The sequence below is a fragment of the Calypte anna genome, chromosome 14 (assembly GCF_003957555.1).
Source record: "Calypte anna isolate BGI_N300 chromosome 14, bCalAnn1_v1.p, whole genome shotgun sequence".
Taxonomy (NCBI): Eukaryota; Metazoa; Chordata; class Aves; order Apodiformes; family Trochilidae; genus Calypte; species Calypte anna.
The window spans coordinates 11,226,669-11,241,750 of record NC_044260.1 but is presented as its reverse complement, the minus strand read 5'-3'; the positions used below and the strand labels follow the sequence as shown (position 1 = coordinate 11,241,750).

Here is a 15,082-nt window from a genome sequence, read left to right as displayed (position 1 = left end):
CAGTTAGGTTTCAGTGATAAACCTGCAACAGGCCCTTAAGTTTGAAAGCTCCCCCTGCCTAAGACGATGCAAGCAGAATGATGTAAAACAGTTTAAGAATGTTTACTACCTACCTCTTCTAAAACATTCCTGACCTTTCCTTCCTCCATGAGCCTTCAGTCTATAAAAGGAGCTGCTGCACCTTCTATTTCTTCTCGGACAAACACAACGCAAGGTAGAATTGGGCTTAGAGATAAAATTTTATTAGAAAAATTACACAAAATAGAGGTTTTACATTGTTGTTGTGTGCTAAGTAGATCTGGCTGCCTTCCAGAGGGTACACTTGGTTACTTACCTCCCTGTATCTGCATACAGTAATGCAAAAAAACCCTCTAACAAACCCCACACCAATAAAAGAAATCCAGTATTTGTTCCACGTCTGTTTCAAATGTAGGTACCTTTCCAAACAACTCATTTCACAGACAACAGGTGAGAACAATTGCTATGTAGTACAGAGTTCAAAGACAGTGATTCTCTTCCCCCCTCCCTGGCCTGACATTCCCATGACCATCTTCTCTTTATAGAGGGCTGCAAGGGCTATTGCCACGCTCAGCCTGAAGTCTGAGCATCTAGGTATTTAACAAAAACTGGGGTGTTTGTAAACAAATTTAATTTATTGGCATTACTTACAAAATAAAGTATTAGACCATGATTTTTCATCATGTCTGTGTCAGTATATGCTTTTTATTTTTTTCATAATGAAACAATGAGATTTGAAGTACATTATAAATCCCCGATTAATCAAGCTGCAGACAGGGTCCCATGTTGTCCTCCTAGCTGCTCTCGTGCCTTAGGCGGCCATGCAAACACAGGGGTGAGTGTGTGGGGAGGTTAAGGACCATTTCTCTGCAATGCCCACGTACCCCCAAGTAGGTCAGATCCTGCTCTGCACTCCAGAGGCCACAGCATCACTCTGTGCCGCCTGCTGCAGGTTCCTCTTTCACCCTGGAGATCACTGGAAGCAAAGAAACCGCAACCACCGCTGTCAAGACTGCACCGTCCCCTTAAGATACCACATCCCACCGTAGCTCACACAGCAGTCCTGGGGAGAAAGCAGAAATAAGTAAAGTTTTGGGACCACTGGCTTTGAGACAATGAATATGATCAATAACAAAGCCCCCTCTCCAGTGCACAAGAGGCAGCACGAAGCTGGAGCAGGAGCAGGCTGTCCCCACAGATGGCTGAAATGAAAATGACAAACACGAGGGAGGGAAGGCTGAGAGGCCACGAGGAGGATAATGTGATGGCAGCCACAAAGTGGGGATTTTGGGGGAGATGGTGGGGATCACACAGAAGGCAGCTTAGGAGAGGCTGCAGGGAGGGATGAGGACAAGGGGAACTGAAGGGTAAAGCCAGGCTGAAGCTCCAGGAGAAACTGTAGGAGCAGTGGGAATGGGCTGGATAGAGAAGGCAGTCACCAGACCTGAAACCTGTTAAGAAACAACATTCTATGATAATGAACAGTCAAACCTCACAGCTGTGCTTTGGAATTCTTACCACAGATCTGCTAAGCTTCCAGCAGGTGAGCAAAGGAGCTCAGTGAGTTCTCTTGTTGCTCATTTTCTTATTTCTGTTAGATGAGCACCAAACCTCTTGAGTTCTAATCTAATGGTTTCTCTTCCTTCTGCCTCCACTCACATTTAAGTAATTCAACACAAGTTTCAGTACTGCTACAGCACTGATGCTGTGGAGCATGAAGGTAAAAAAACAAACAAACAAAGCATGAAGCATGAAGGCTAGAAAGAGTTTGCAGATTTTTTCTGCAGATGCAAAAATGCAAACTCTATCAGTCTGCTCCTCTGTGTATAGAAAAGGAGCACACACAGATAGGGAAATAGGAGTCAACAAATCCAATTTCATTCAAAGAGGAATCCAATCTCTTGTGGTTTAAAGAAGCCAGAGAATGTTCCTATTTCATTAAATCAGACTTCTAACATTTCTTTCAGAAACACATAATTTCACTCCCTTCTGTGACAGATGGATTCAAGGCAAAGAAACCCGAGAGAACACAAGGCTAGTCACACAGTGACTTACATAAAAACAGTACCCAGTTTTTAGGGGAGGTATTTTTTTCCAGAAATAGGTTTACTTGTTAAATAACAACAGCATCATGAAAAACTAATGCCAGAAGATGTCTAGATGTTCCAGGAGAGCTGATATTTCAGCTCATCTAGACAGCTGACAAACACAAAGTACTGTCTAGCAAGTAGACATGTCTGAGCTTATTTTAATGCTAAGAAGACCAGATTCTTTCAAGCAAGACCAGTTTGTTTATTATCACACCAACAGATCTATAATTTTTCAAATATGCTATTATTCTGTTTCCAGATCCCAGTGTAATGAAGTACTTAAGCACTTGTCTTATTGAAGTGGGTGACTGTGAGCAAAGGCCCAACAACAATGATTAAAGTATTATACTGGTTTGCAACTTTCTACTTAGCTGTCCTGCACTGCTTTTAAAGCTTGTCAGTCATGGCCTGTGTGGTCCACAGTCTACACCTGAAACTTTTTAGCAAGTAAATGGTGAATCTTCAAAGACAGAGATGAAAGGATTCAAATAAACATTCACAATGAAATGTGTTAACTACTACTTAGCCTGCTTGTTTTGGCTAGGGTTTTGCTGCTCTCTATACCACTGCATGTCCTACTACAGAATAAAATGCATTTCCTTCTCAATATGTGGCACTTGTGCTCTTCAGCATTAACCAACAGCAGGAAGCCTGTACACTCTGTACTACGTGCAGAATTCTCCCACATCTTTAATGTGTTTAACTCCACAGTACTTAAAAATGAATTATCACATTCACTACACTCCATTTCTCCACTGGTCCAAGATGAAAAATAAAAATTTCTTGCAATAATACAAAATACTGCATTAAGGCAAAATAAAGACTCCTTGGAAAGCAAAAAAGGTAAAGTGAGACAACTGTATCTTTAAGAAAACAAGGTGAAAACCAGGATCTCTGCTTTCCAAAAACCACAGTTCTAACATGCTTATCATTCGCCAGTTCGAGATAAAATTTGATCCTTTGCTCAATGCAAGCATTAAAAATTGATGTATTAATTGGATCAAACCCACAACAGAACAGAAACCTACCTTTAACACTCTATCCACCTCCTGCTTGTTTAGGTCTTCTCCACATTCTTGACTCAGCTGGCTCTGGATGACATTCCTGCGCACTCGGTAATTTTTTGAGAAGATTTCAAGCAAGACTTGGCGATGCTTAAAAAAACCAAAAGTATTGTAATACAAAAAGAACAATTATTCCTATCTTTCTACATACCAAAGCTGTGCATGCCTTAGTCTGTACAAAACATTAACTGAACTACAGTCAGAGGATTCTTGCTCTGTAATCCTGAAACTGTCCCATACACCTCTGCTCTTCAGCTGGGCTCCAGATTCTGAGGGCTCTATGGCTCGACTTTCACCAGTCCTGTGATCTGAGCACAAGAACATGCTGAAGGGGCTGCAACACGTTCCTCTCAAATGCTTTCACAGGAGTTTATGTGGTCCACTCCAGAGAGGAGGTTGGACACTGTTCTCTAGAGCAATGCATGAGTCCTTCCCTCAAAAAACGTATTTAGATCATGGGCACAGGAATTACATTTTCATCCACATTTTGTTAGGCACCTTCCCTTTAACTTTATTTACTTTATTTTATATTTATTTATGACAGCAAGTAAAGCTCAGAACACGCTCACATATGGTGTTATCATTCTAGGTATAAACAGTATGTCAGTAACATCATTTCACTGTGGTTAATGTTGTATTACCACTATAAATAAATAAATAAATAACTGGGACTGGATCCTGATGTGAAGTCTACATTGGTGACTTTCTCCTTACATATTAAAAAATATCTGCATTTCACTGAGCTAATTACTGACATTTATTATTATGTTTCTGTCCACACCAACTTGTTCTGACACAGCAATGACCACCCTGTGAGCTAAGGGCTTCCTCTCAGCTGGAAATAAGTTGGTACGAAACCAGACACTGCCAATAGGAAAAGAGGGAAAATATGTGCTGTACCACTTCCAGAAACACAAATACCCAATAAACACATAATTGGGAATGCCACCTGTTATCTTTACCTGATCATAAGTGTCACCAGCTTCCCACAGTGCATAGACCTTTAGTTCATCTGGTGAAGCAGCAGTCTGCGGAGGAAACTGAGAACAAGAAGCTGTTAAAAATAACCATCTATTTAATGAGTTCTGCTTAATGATTCTATGATACAATATCCCTGGACACCTATTACTGAATAAAAAATGTCAGTGCTGTGTAATAAGAACTGCTGAAACAACATAAGCTCCTCTCCCACTCTACACTTGAAGGAGCAGCTTTGCTCTGGCAGCTCAGGCATGGCCTGTCCAGCGGCCATGGGGCAGACCATGATGACTTCAACAGAAACACAACCTGTATCAAACCTGTCCTGCTGGGTGATCCTGCAGCACACAGACCCCAAACTAATGAGGGGCTAACAAGGGAATGGAATGGGCCTAGGGAATGGGATGAGTACCAGGGCACCCTGATGAGCGCCTTGATACGCCCAATACATTATTGACTGATTCTTGTGGTCATGATGGGGTGATCTACACCAGTGCCATGGTCTGGCACACCATCAACCAGAGCTTCAAGATAGTGTTGGCACACTGTGACTGGGAATTTTGCATAGGGACAGTTCTCCCTTGGACAAGGGCAACTACCACATATCAGAAGAACAATCCCAGGGCTTGAACCTTAGCCAGTATTTCATGGCAAGATGTCTCATTTATCCTGTCAGCAATGTTTGCTTCCACATGGCCCAAAGCAGTATTCAACTGAGAGCACCATGTGCACTGCAGGGTCTTTCTGGAAGTTTTCAGATGTACAGGGAAAGGTTTTAGAGACTCAGACTCCATCCTGTAGTTATCTGCTTCACTAATCCCAAGCCAGCACCACTGATGAGCACTGTGCTTCTGCTGTATTTGTTTTGGGCAGACTACAGGACTCCAGAACACTGATGGACCAGACACTTGCTCATTTCAGGCTCCAGACACTTGCTCATTTCAGGCTCAAAAAGTGTTTGGTCTTGTATTATTTTTCTTTCCCCCTATGTGCCAAGCTGGAGAAATGTATTTAGTTTTTTTCCTCAAGGCAGAAGCCTCACATCCCTGCACACAGAAAGGGAATACAACTGCCTCCCCTCCATCCCCTAAATTCCTAAAATAAATAAAACACCATCCATTTGCCTTAACATTTACCCTTGGAGCAGCAACTAATGAGCACTGCTGGAATATGCCTTCACCCCTGACATATCTCTTCCTGTCTGTCACTAACAATTTATTCCTTGCTAACCACCCAGATGACCTAAATCAATCAGCTATTAAAAGGTAATAGGCCAATCCTGATTATTCAGTAGCCCTCAACACTGGCTGGTGGGACAAGCCAAACCTTTCTTGCCAGCTTCCCTCACATCATCCAAAAGACCTGTGCATTGCAGAGTGAGAGATCAGCCTTTCCTTTCAGGCTTTGCCTCTGATCTTAATGCAAAGAGGAAGGTTTGGGTTTTTTTGTCCAGTGGGAGCTGCCTGGTGGGATTAACAGCTCTGGCTCTCAGGTTGGTCCAAATAGATGGAATATAACAAGGTTTTACACTTTGTTTAGAGCCAATATTCAGGTTTATTAGGTTTGCAACACCTGACATAGTTCTCTTGTCACAAGGACACTCACTTTTGAGGAATAATCTCTCTTGCATGTTTTCAGCACAGATAAAACCACATACTTCAGTTTCCCTCCAGGAAAAAAGCTGCAGCAGAAAAGGCAAAACTCAGGGCACAGGAGAGCTCACCCAGCCACAAGCTGCTTCGCTCTCAAAGTCACTGAACACAGACCTGAAGTGCAAACTCCTGCCTCAGCCACATGTCTGAAATGCAGCTGTGCTTATGTGGCCATTCTGTGAGGAAACAGCTTCCAAACCAACACAACACTTAATTTGGAAAGAAAAATTCACAGCATCTCCTCTCATACAGCCTTATTCTGCAAACTGTTGCACACAACTGCTGCCAACAGCTCCCTGCTCACCTGCTGCTGTCCTACAGCCTGTCCACAGGGGTAGGAAATGCCACCAGCAACTCAAGACATGCTGCTGCTCCATGCAAACAGCTTTCCATCTGCTTTTGCAGTCCCTTTGCCATTTTGTTTATTTTCTTAACTTCTCCAGCCTCACCCTGAAACAGCTCTCCACTGCCTTAAAATCCTTCTTTAAAACATTTGCCCCCAGAGCTAGTGCAGAGTTTTTAGGAGATGAACTGCTGCCCGGGGTCACCAGGGCTGCCACGTTAAAAGGGGAAGTCTCAGGGAGGAGCCCTTGGCTTTGGGATCTGTCTCACTCAAGCACTGAGCATGTCCTAAAAACAGCCACTGCCAGGCAGCCACGCGTTACAGCTAAACAAGACTGAAAGGGGCTGAGTCTGACAGAAAAAACTTACCAGCTGGAATAATCCTAGAGGTAAACTGTTGACTTTACCTCTCCAGGAGCCTGACATCAGCACTTGCCCAAAAGGCTCACCATAAGCACAGCACAGGGCTGCATTCCTCTCCTGTTACCCTAGCCAGACGGGAGCCAGCAATGGTTACATCATTTCCTCATGCCTCAAAAATATCCTCAAGATTTGGGCAGAACCTTGCCACTCCATGGAGCACGGGAAGGGAGCCAGCCAGCCACCCCCCCAGTCCGCAGGAAATGGGTGCAAGTAGTCAGGAGTGAGACTCCTGTGCAGACATTTCCCGTGGGGATGGACACAGGCTCAGCCTGCCCAAGCTCCAGACCCCTGCACAGCACCATTCCCTCCTGAGGATGCCTCCCTACCTGCCCCTCTCTGATGCTGGCAGCTGCTCACCCCACTTGGGTGCATCTGCTCAGCATTCACTATTTTTTTCCATGTGGTTTTCTCTCCCACTTGAGGATGCTACAAAACACAAGCAAGCACAGCACCCTGCAGGCAGCCCCACAGCCTCACTTGCAGCTGTAGTGACATCTCTCCTGGCTCCCCACAAATAATATTTATTTCATACCCTGGGAGCAGTCGGTCAGCTCTATAATAAATCCAGCACTCCCTTGGTAAGGTTTCAATTGCCCTTTTCAGCAACACGTTTTCTATAACAGGGCAGCATGCAAGGCAAGAGTGTGTTCACCCCTGGCAGAACATCATTTTAATTAGCTCAGATCATTGATTTTTATCACCAAAGCAGTTTCAATTACAGACAACTAATGAGCAGCTTTGAAACCCCAAGCTAAATGATCCCAGGTTTCCCTGAGCTTAGGCACCCTCACTGGGTTCTGACAAAATTGCCCAAGAGAACAATCAAAAAATACCAAAGTGTACGAGCCCATGCAGAGTAAAACCAGTCCTGGTACCTCTGTCATCTGCACAGAACACCAGGGGGATGCTAGGGGGTAAGGATCCACATTGCTGATAACTATACAGGTCTGTACAGGCTCTGGTACAAGATCTCAAGTTTTCCAGTAAATTCTGGCTCAGCAGAACTAAAACTTACAGATCTCCAGCAAGAGATGTTCCAGTGACCACCTCGACACTTCTGCAGGTCTCCTGTGACACAGTTTTCCAGGCAGAAGGAAGCTTCCAACCACCTCTCTTCAGCAAGATTTTATTTTGGTTAACTTTTGAAAAAGGAAACTATCCCATTTTCACTCCTCACTGAGTGGATGGAATAATTTCCAAAGTCCCAAAACTTCCACAGCAAATAAATCCCACTCCTCAGTAAAAGAGCAGCAATGACCTCAGCTATTTACTATCAGCATGGCAAATGCATACATTACACCACAGCTCAGCCAGCACTAAGGCTGTTCCAGACAAATACTACCCCAAGACTTCGAAGCTGTCAAGAGGGAAAGCAGAGAGTACTAAACATGGTGGTCTGCCTAGTGGCATTTCAAGTCTGTTACTCAGTTCCCAGGTGCCACAAAACATATATTGCACACGACTGAACATGGTTTTTCTGCCCCTCCACAGCAACCTTTATTCCCTAGCTGGGTTTCAACTCCCATGCTCCAGGCTCTCTCTTCAGCCTGCCTGCTTCCTCCTCTTTCCACCTTGCCTGCTCTTTCAAGCAGTTCACACATCTCTTTTCCTCTCCTCAAAGGCAGCTGATTCCCAAGCTCCTTCTGGTTGCAATGCAGTCAGCACTGCCAGGCGTCTTGTAAAATTAATTTCCTTTTAGGCTCTTTCCCATGATGCCAAATGACTTTTCCTTTCCTAAGCAATCTACTGTCACACAGCCCCACCTCTGTCTCACGCAATCACACGTCATTTCCATAAAGACAAAAGAACAAAGACATCTCTGCACAGTCTAGGAAGAAAAGGCCTGACCCAAGAAACCTGCTACAGATACAGTTTGTGGCTTCCCTCAAGACTCTGCTGGGTGTGCCTTGCCTCTCCCAGGCAGTTGGTGCCACCTTTCCTCCCCCAGCTGCATCTCTGTCCCCAGAAAAGGAGATTGGGTAACTCCAGGAAAGTTGATGGGAATCTGGGACTTGCTCAGATCAGATTTACAGGAAGAACTTGGGACACTGAGTCACTGCAGACCAACAGCTTGGATGTTGAAACAGAGCCTCAAAGTCAACTGAGCTATGCAGCACCCCAGAGAGCAAAGAAAACAGAGCACAAGGCCTGCCAGAAGCAGGACACAAGACAAACCTGCAACAGTTTTGAGATATCTAGTGCTGGACAGTTACTCAGAGCACATCTGTTCATCTTGTCCATCAGCACAGGACACAAACATTTCCCAGCTCAGATGTTTAACTGTCCCCCAGTCCCTCCTCCCCAGAGTACACCAAGGGAAAAACATACTTACAGGCACCAAAATCTGTTTGCAGCCAGTGTCCAGCACCATGTCCTGTAGCATTTTGTCCGAAATGCCACTGAACAATGTATGTCCTGGAGGCAGACTGGCTAAGTGAAGGTTAAATAACCGTTTCAGCTCACTCAAGGTGAGTACAAATTGTTTCTTAAATGTTGAAGACACAAAAGCCTTCAGTTCTTGAGCTACACGGTCAATGCAGCCTCCAGGCAAGTGGCCATTTAAAGAGTCCATGGAGTCCTCCTCAGCATGGAGGCCGTTAACAACCCCGTTGTTCATGCTCTCATAGGCCAAGGTATCCATTGGCTCCTCATCACTCACAGGCTCCTCTTTAATGTGGATACTGGAAACATCCATCTTGGATGAGGTGTCATTTGATTTCATCTCTGCCTTTTGCTTCTGGAACGCCTTCTCCAGTTGCCCATAGTTCTGCTTGACTTTTGCTTTAGCCATGTTGACTCTTTGCTCCCCAGAAACCAGCAATGGATGAGCTAGTGATAAAAAAAAAATACAGATACTAAAAATCTCATCGTAACCACGACTCTAGTCTTGAAGAATATTTCTTGAAGAGTTCATAGTGAAATAAAACCTAGAAACATCATGTTTCTCCATTTAAGACACGAGCCTAGATTGTTGATTAGATTTTACTTCAGCTTTGGGTTGTTTTTTTTGAGGGGGGGGGTTGGTTTTTGGTGTGGGTTGTTCTGTTGCGAGTTTCTGGGGGGGGAGGAGGGAGGTGAGGGAGAAGGATCTGCTGCAGCAACTGCCAGAGCCAGCATGAAGATGTCCTATAGGTACAGTGAGGAGACTGAAGGAACCAGTGAACCAAACACCCCTTTAGTTTGAGATGTACAATACAAAAATGACACTCTCTTGTTGGAATTATTATCCAGTGATGGGGAGAAAGTGACAGCAGAGAGTCCTTTCCCATGCAATCCTGCATCCTTCCCTTGTGTCTTCTCCACACCCAGCTAACCAAAGGTGAAAGGAAGGGGCATGCTGGCAGCAGAGGAATCCAGTCCCAACACCAAAGGACTGAGTGCTGTGTCTAAGGCAGAAGCATGCACAGCACACATGCTGTTATCTTCTCTGCTGTCAGGCTCACTAATCCTCTCAAATAACCCAACATCTAATCCTTCCAAGCAGATCAGACACAGGGTATTGAAATGGATTCATACACTCATTTGTCAGTTCTTCTTATACTCTTCGTTGGTTACAGTGTCTGGCATTGAGCCAAATGCCAGTTAAAACTCTCTGGAATCTCAAGTTTTTACAGTTTTTCAGGATTATGGAGCAGCTACTTTAATATTCTCACTGGCATCCATGGTGAAGGATGTCAAAAAGAGACAATGTCACATCTTCTTAAGCCCCCTGCCAAACACTCTTTATTAATTGTTCACCCCTCAACCACACCACTGGGAGCCCAGAGGAGACCCTACAACCTCCCTGGGCAGCCTGTGCCAGTGCCCTGTCACCCTCACAGTGAAAAAATTCTTCTTTATACAGAACCAACTACGGCTCAGTTTATAACCATTGCCCCTTGTCTTATTGTTAGTCACAAGCACAACTCTATTTACCTGATTGTGCCTCTTGTTTCTTTGGTGTCAAGTGCTCCTTTAAGAGATTATAGACCTTTTCTAATCTGAAAGACAAAGAGAAAATATACCAGGACAGTTTCAGTTGTTATGCCTGCATACAGCCATGCCAGCTTTAGCCAACAGACAGAACACTCAATTTTTCCAGGGACTCAAGGAACAGGAATGACCTGAATAACGCTGTGATAGTCCCCCAACCACACCACTACCTGGTGACTGTGAGGGGGAAACCTTTGAGGTAACAGAGATCAAATTACTTCTCAAAGTCTACAGAAACTTTCTGTGAGACAGTTCTCTCTTTTTCACTTATTCTCCAAAATAAAACAATTCATTTACTTGGCCTGAATGCCCATCCACAGCATATGTTGCCTCTGAACTATATCTGGATGCTTCTTAACAAAGTCTTCATCGTAAGGGAGCATGAACTCCCAACCTTTGTTTATTCTTGCCACAGACATGTGCTCTAGGAAGTCTTTCACATCTTCTGGGCAAAGCTAAAAGAAAAAGAAAGCATAAATTATATGGAAATCAATTTACATAGGACATTTGCAGCCATGCAGCAATGGGCGTTGTTCCACAAGACACAAGGAGCTGGGCTGACTTGGTATATATGGGGCACCTCCATGAAGTCACACCCAGCTAAGTTGGAGATATTTGTCCTTCTCTGCAGCTCCAACACAATGTTAAAAGCAAAGACTTCACAGAGCAGTGGTGATTAATCACCTGAAAGCCAAATAGCTCATGGCATGTTTTGTGAAGAAAAGGGAGTTTCCAAACCGAGATGAAAAGACTTTATTGTAAAGAGGAACATATTCTACAGTGTTCCTGTTTTAGAGCTGCAGGTCAGACATGCTGTACCTACACACATTCAGCTTTTAAGCTGCACTGGACTTCATCTTCCATTCCAAAAATAGATGGTCTGTGCATAAACTGACTTGTGTTTCATCATTTTACTGTATTGTAAGGAAATTACCTTTTGTCCTCATTGATCTGTCAGTTTTAACAGAACAGTCAGGTGTCTGAGTTGTTTTAAAGGTTTTATTCAATATTCACAACTGGCAAATATATACAGAAAAGATGCTCTTTTGTAAAGCCCCCAAAGAGGAGCAGCTAGTGTGGACTGCACAAGCATTCGTCTCCTTTTGTGCACAATCTGCCATCTCAAACCAAACTGTGTCTGTCTTTCCACTGAAAGAGATAAGAGGACAAGATATATTCCAGTGGCTCAGCTACAAGGACAGTAACTTCCTGTGGAGTTATGGTAACTGTCAGAGCTGCCTGAAAAGTTTCTGAAAAGAGAGTGTACCTACACCAGTTCTGAAGTGAAGGCAAGCCTGCTGAGCAACACTGCAAGTCAGCAGTAATGCAGACACTGTGAACCCAAGAAAAGACTTCTCTTGGTTGGTAGCATCCACTACCAACCTACAGGCAACATCCAACTTCTGGTTTAGGAATGAAAAAAAAAAACCACTACTCACTTTTGTAACTGCTGCCACTTCCTTTCTCACAACCCAGCGGTCCTGTGTGAACTTCCACATCTAGGAAGGGAACAGAGGAGGAAAACCTAGTACTGTATTTAGCAGTTGTTTTTCTGAAAATCTGTAGTATTAACCTTGTTCAATGATGTTATGAGGAAAATGGAAACTCCATTCTGGCCTCAAATGAGCACAAACATAGTATGAAAAGCTTCAAGAAGCCATGGTTTGCCTTGGTGAACCTGTGACTACAAAAGCTGTGAAACATGCCTTGAACTTGAACTCCATTTAGCTTCCAGAAAAACAAACAAACAAAAATCCACTGCAATGATGTTGGGACTCCAGAGCCATACCTGAGGCTCAGCTTCTCACATGCCTAATCATCAACCTGAAGAAACTCTTCATACACTTCTGTTAATGAGGCTGGTGACTGTTGCCCTTCTGTGGCACACAGCTCCCTAGGGTAGTGCCTGTTCCTGTCTTAAATGAACACCACAGGCACTTACAGTTATGCTGAGATGTCACTCATCCTTGCCCCCAGAGAAGCTCTGCAGAGCAGCTGAGAGGCAGCTGTTGAGAATGGGCTAACAGGATACATGAGGATTTAGGCAGAACACTGACCGTGACCTCTGATTTCTTCCTCTCTCAGACAGACTACAAGCTCTTTCTGTTTGGTGTATTAATAATGTTGAGAAGAATTCAAAACCTAATTACTGCCCATTTCTTCCTGCCCTGTGATGTCATCTATGCATCCTTCTCTCTGATTCAGCTTCTCTCTGTCCACAAACACACAAAATCACTTTAGGGCTCTGTGCATTTCTATTCTAAAGCACAAGAAGCTGTGGTCCAAAGCAAGCAGATCTACCAGCTGTCTTGGCACACAACTGAGGCAGCAATTTCTTGTTAGGCCCTTTACCCTCAATTAGGGCCAACAGTGCTCATGTCCTCTGAATTTATTATGTGAGAATCTGGGGAACTGGTGAGCACTGCAAGTCACAATTGGCCATACATACTTTTTTAACCATATTAATTGCTTTATACAAATATATACAGGGAAACAAAGTTCACTGCCTAACCTACAACACATTTTTGCCATGGATTCAGTACAGCATTACCTACTATTTTTGAGCTTTATGACTGGATATTTCACTTTGTCTGAAAGCCAGAAATATCACTGCTATTTTCTAACATTTTAACTTTTGCCCTTGTTGTAAAGCCAATCATCAAGTTACTTGCCTTTAAGATCAACACAGCTCAGTTGCTCACGCAAGGTGTATTTAACTAAAATATTTCATCTTTACATCTTTAATGCTAAAACACTGACACTTACTTAGCTGAGCATAATAATTCCTGGTCCCTAGAACTTCACACACAACATGTCACCTAATCTGCTGTGTCCTAAAGACTTCTGTCACTGGGTCACACCTGAATCCAGGTCTCTCATATGGCAATGTCTTGGGCAGACATCACGAACACAATACAAAGTCAGCTTCAATCACCATCAGTATCATCTTACACTAGTACTGTAATAGCCTTACAGTCTCTTCCTCAGCACACTCCTATTCAGAGCTAAATCCCATGAACAAACTTTGTAAACAAAGGGAACAGTCAGGTCTAATTGAAAAAACTGAAAGCAATGCACTTGTCAGCTTCTCTTTGATGGGGGGGAAGCCATAAACTGAATATGAACTTAGAAACCACTTAGAAACCTAATTCTTTCCATGGTTAGCAAAAGTAAACACAATGTAGAGTTGTTCCTTTTTGCTGTGGTTATGTGTGTGTTTATAAGACCTGCATTCATTTCAACTTCCATATCCAGCTACTGCTCACAGGAGGTGCCTAGGAACAAAGTCCTTTCACTGATTAGCAGCTCTGGGGAATAAAGTCCTTTTTAAAGATCAACACAGCACACTCAGGGAGCACAAGGCTTACCCACACTGCCCTCCTGAGACCTCACAGTCCTGAGCCCACAAAAATATATCTGAAGAAACAAGCACTTTATTATCCAGTCCTGGCTTTTCTGTAAGCACCACAATGTGGGGGCTATGTGATAGTGGCTCTACAGCATGTGTTAGAAAGGCATGAATACTGCTACTGACAGATGATCTGAACCTGCCAGGCAGCCACAGTATCACTCTACACCTACATTCCCATGACAGAATTCTAACAACACTCTCAGAATTACAGTACAAATAATTTCTTTGGAGGGAGCACCTTACTGCAGTGGAGCAGCAGAGTTTAGAAATGCTGTGGCCTCCCAGGCAAACTTCACCTGCATTTTCCTTCAAAAACAGCAAACACTTTTGTACTTACTACAAAGTCTCTCCCTCTACAGAGCACTTCTGCAGGAACTCCACTATGTGGACTAGAAGTATCTTTTGGGTAGAGGACATCACTGTTAATTAAAAAGGAAGATGGATTAGTTACTAAGTGCTCGAGAAAAATGGCATTGGTGAAGATTAACACAACAAACATGTCCTCCCTGCTCTGTACTTAAATTACACCTTTATCCAAAGCATGGTTTTCATTAAAGGAATTAATATTGGTGTAATTACACCAGTGCAATTACACTGGTGCAAAAAGGCTTACACCAGCAAAGCACAGCCTTGTGGCTAGCAGGTGCAATACAGGGACAAGCTCTGCTTTGTTCTTGCAAAGCATATCCTTCCATGGATTGGTGTAAACAAGATCAGAGCTTTGGCTAACCTGATACACAGCCCTGAAGCCAGCATTAAGCCAAAATGCTGATGTATGGGCATAAGGCCTTTTTATTTCCTTTGCAGCAATCAAAGGCTTAAGAGAACAATAATATAAAGTGTCACATTTAAACCAAACAAGCCTGAAAGTAACACTACCCTGTGTTTTACTCTGCTTGCAAGACCAACTGGATGGCATGTTAGCATGCTCTCCAATTCCTCCAGGCAACCCAGGTTCAAGACTGTGATCCCACCCAGGCCAAAGCAATGGGTCTCCTGTCCATCTGATGCTTTGATATATGCATGTGCTGCTCTGTGCCCAACCATCCTTCTCAGACCAGTAGCAAGGAATCAGCTACAGCATAAAAACAATCTGAATGCTAACAAACTGTCTTTTAGGTTGCTTCCAGC

At 43.6% G+C, this 15,082-nt stretch overlaps 1 protein-coding gene across 3 annotated transcripts in view; it reads right to left on the bottom strand.

The window, feature by feature from the left end:
* Positions 1 to 691: 691 nt before the first annotated feature.
* POLR3E (RNA polymerase III subunit E) overlaps positions 692 to 15,082 on the bottom strand; it is a 28,378-nt gene continuing 13,987 nt past the window's right edge. For all 3 annotated transcript variants that reach the window (XM_030459951.1, XM_030459953.1, XM_030459952.1), the window contains exons 14-21: positions 14,289 to 14,370; positions 11,979 to 12,038; positions 10,837 to 10,994; positions 10,483 to 10,547; positions 8,900 to 9,396; positions 4,135 to 4,212; positions 3,137 to 3,262; positions 692 to 1,081 (exon numbers count right to left, since the gene is read on the bottom strand). In XM_030459951.1, coding sequence (XP_030315811.1) covers positions 1,025 to 1,081; positions 3,137 to 3,262; positions 4,135 to 4,212; positions 8,900 to 9,396; positions 10,483 to 10,547; positions 10,837 to 10,994; positions 11,979 to 12,038; positions 14,289 to 14,370 — 1,123 coding nt within the window. In that variant the 3' untranslated portion in view covers positions 692 to 1,024. The remainder of the gene's footprint in view (positions 1,082 to 3,136; positions 3,263 to 4,134; positions 4,213 to 8,899; positions 9,397 to 10,482; positions 10,548 to 10,836; positions 10,995 to 11,978; positions 12,039 to 14,288; positions 14,371 to 15,082) is intronic.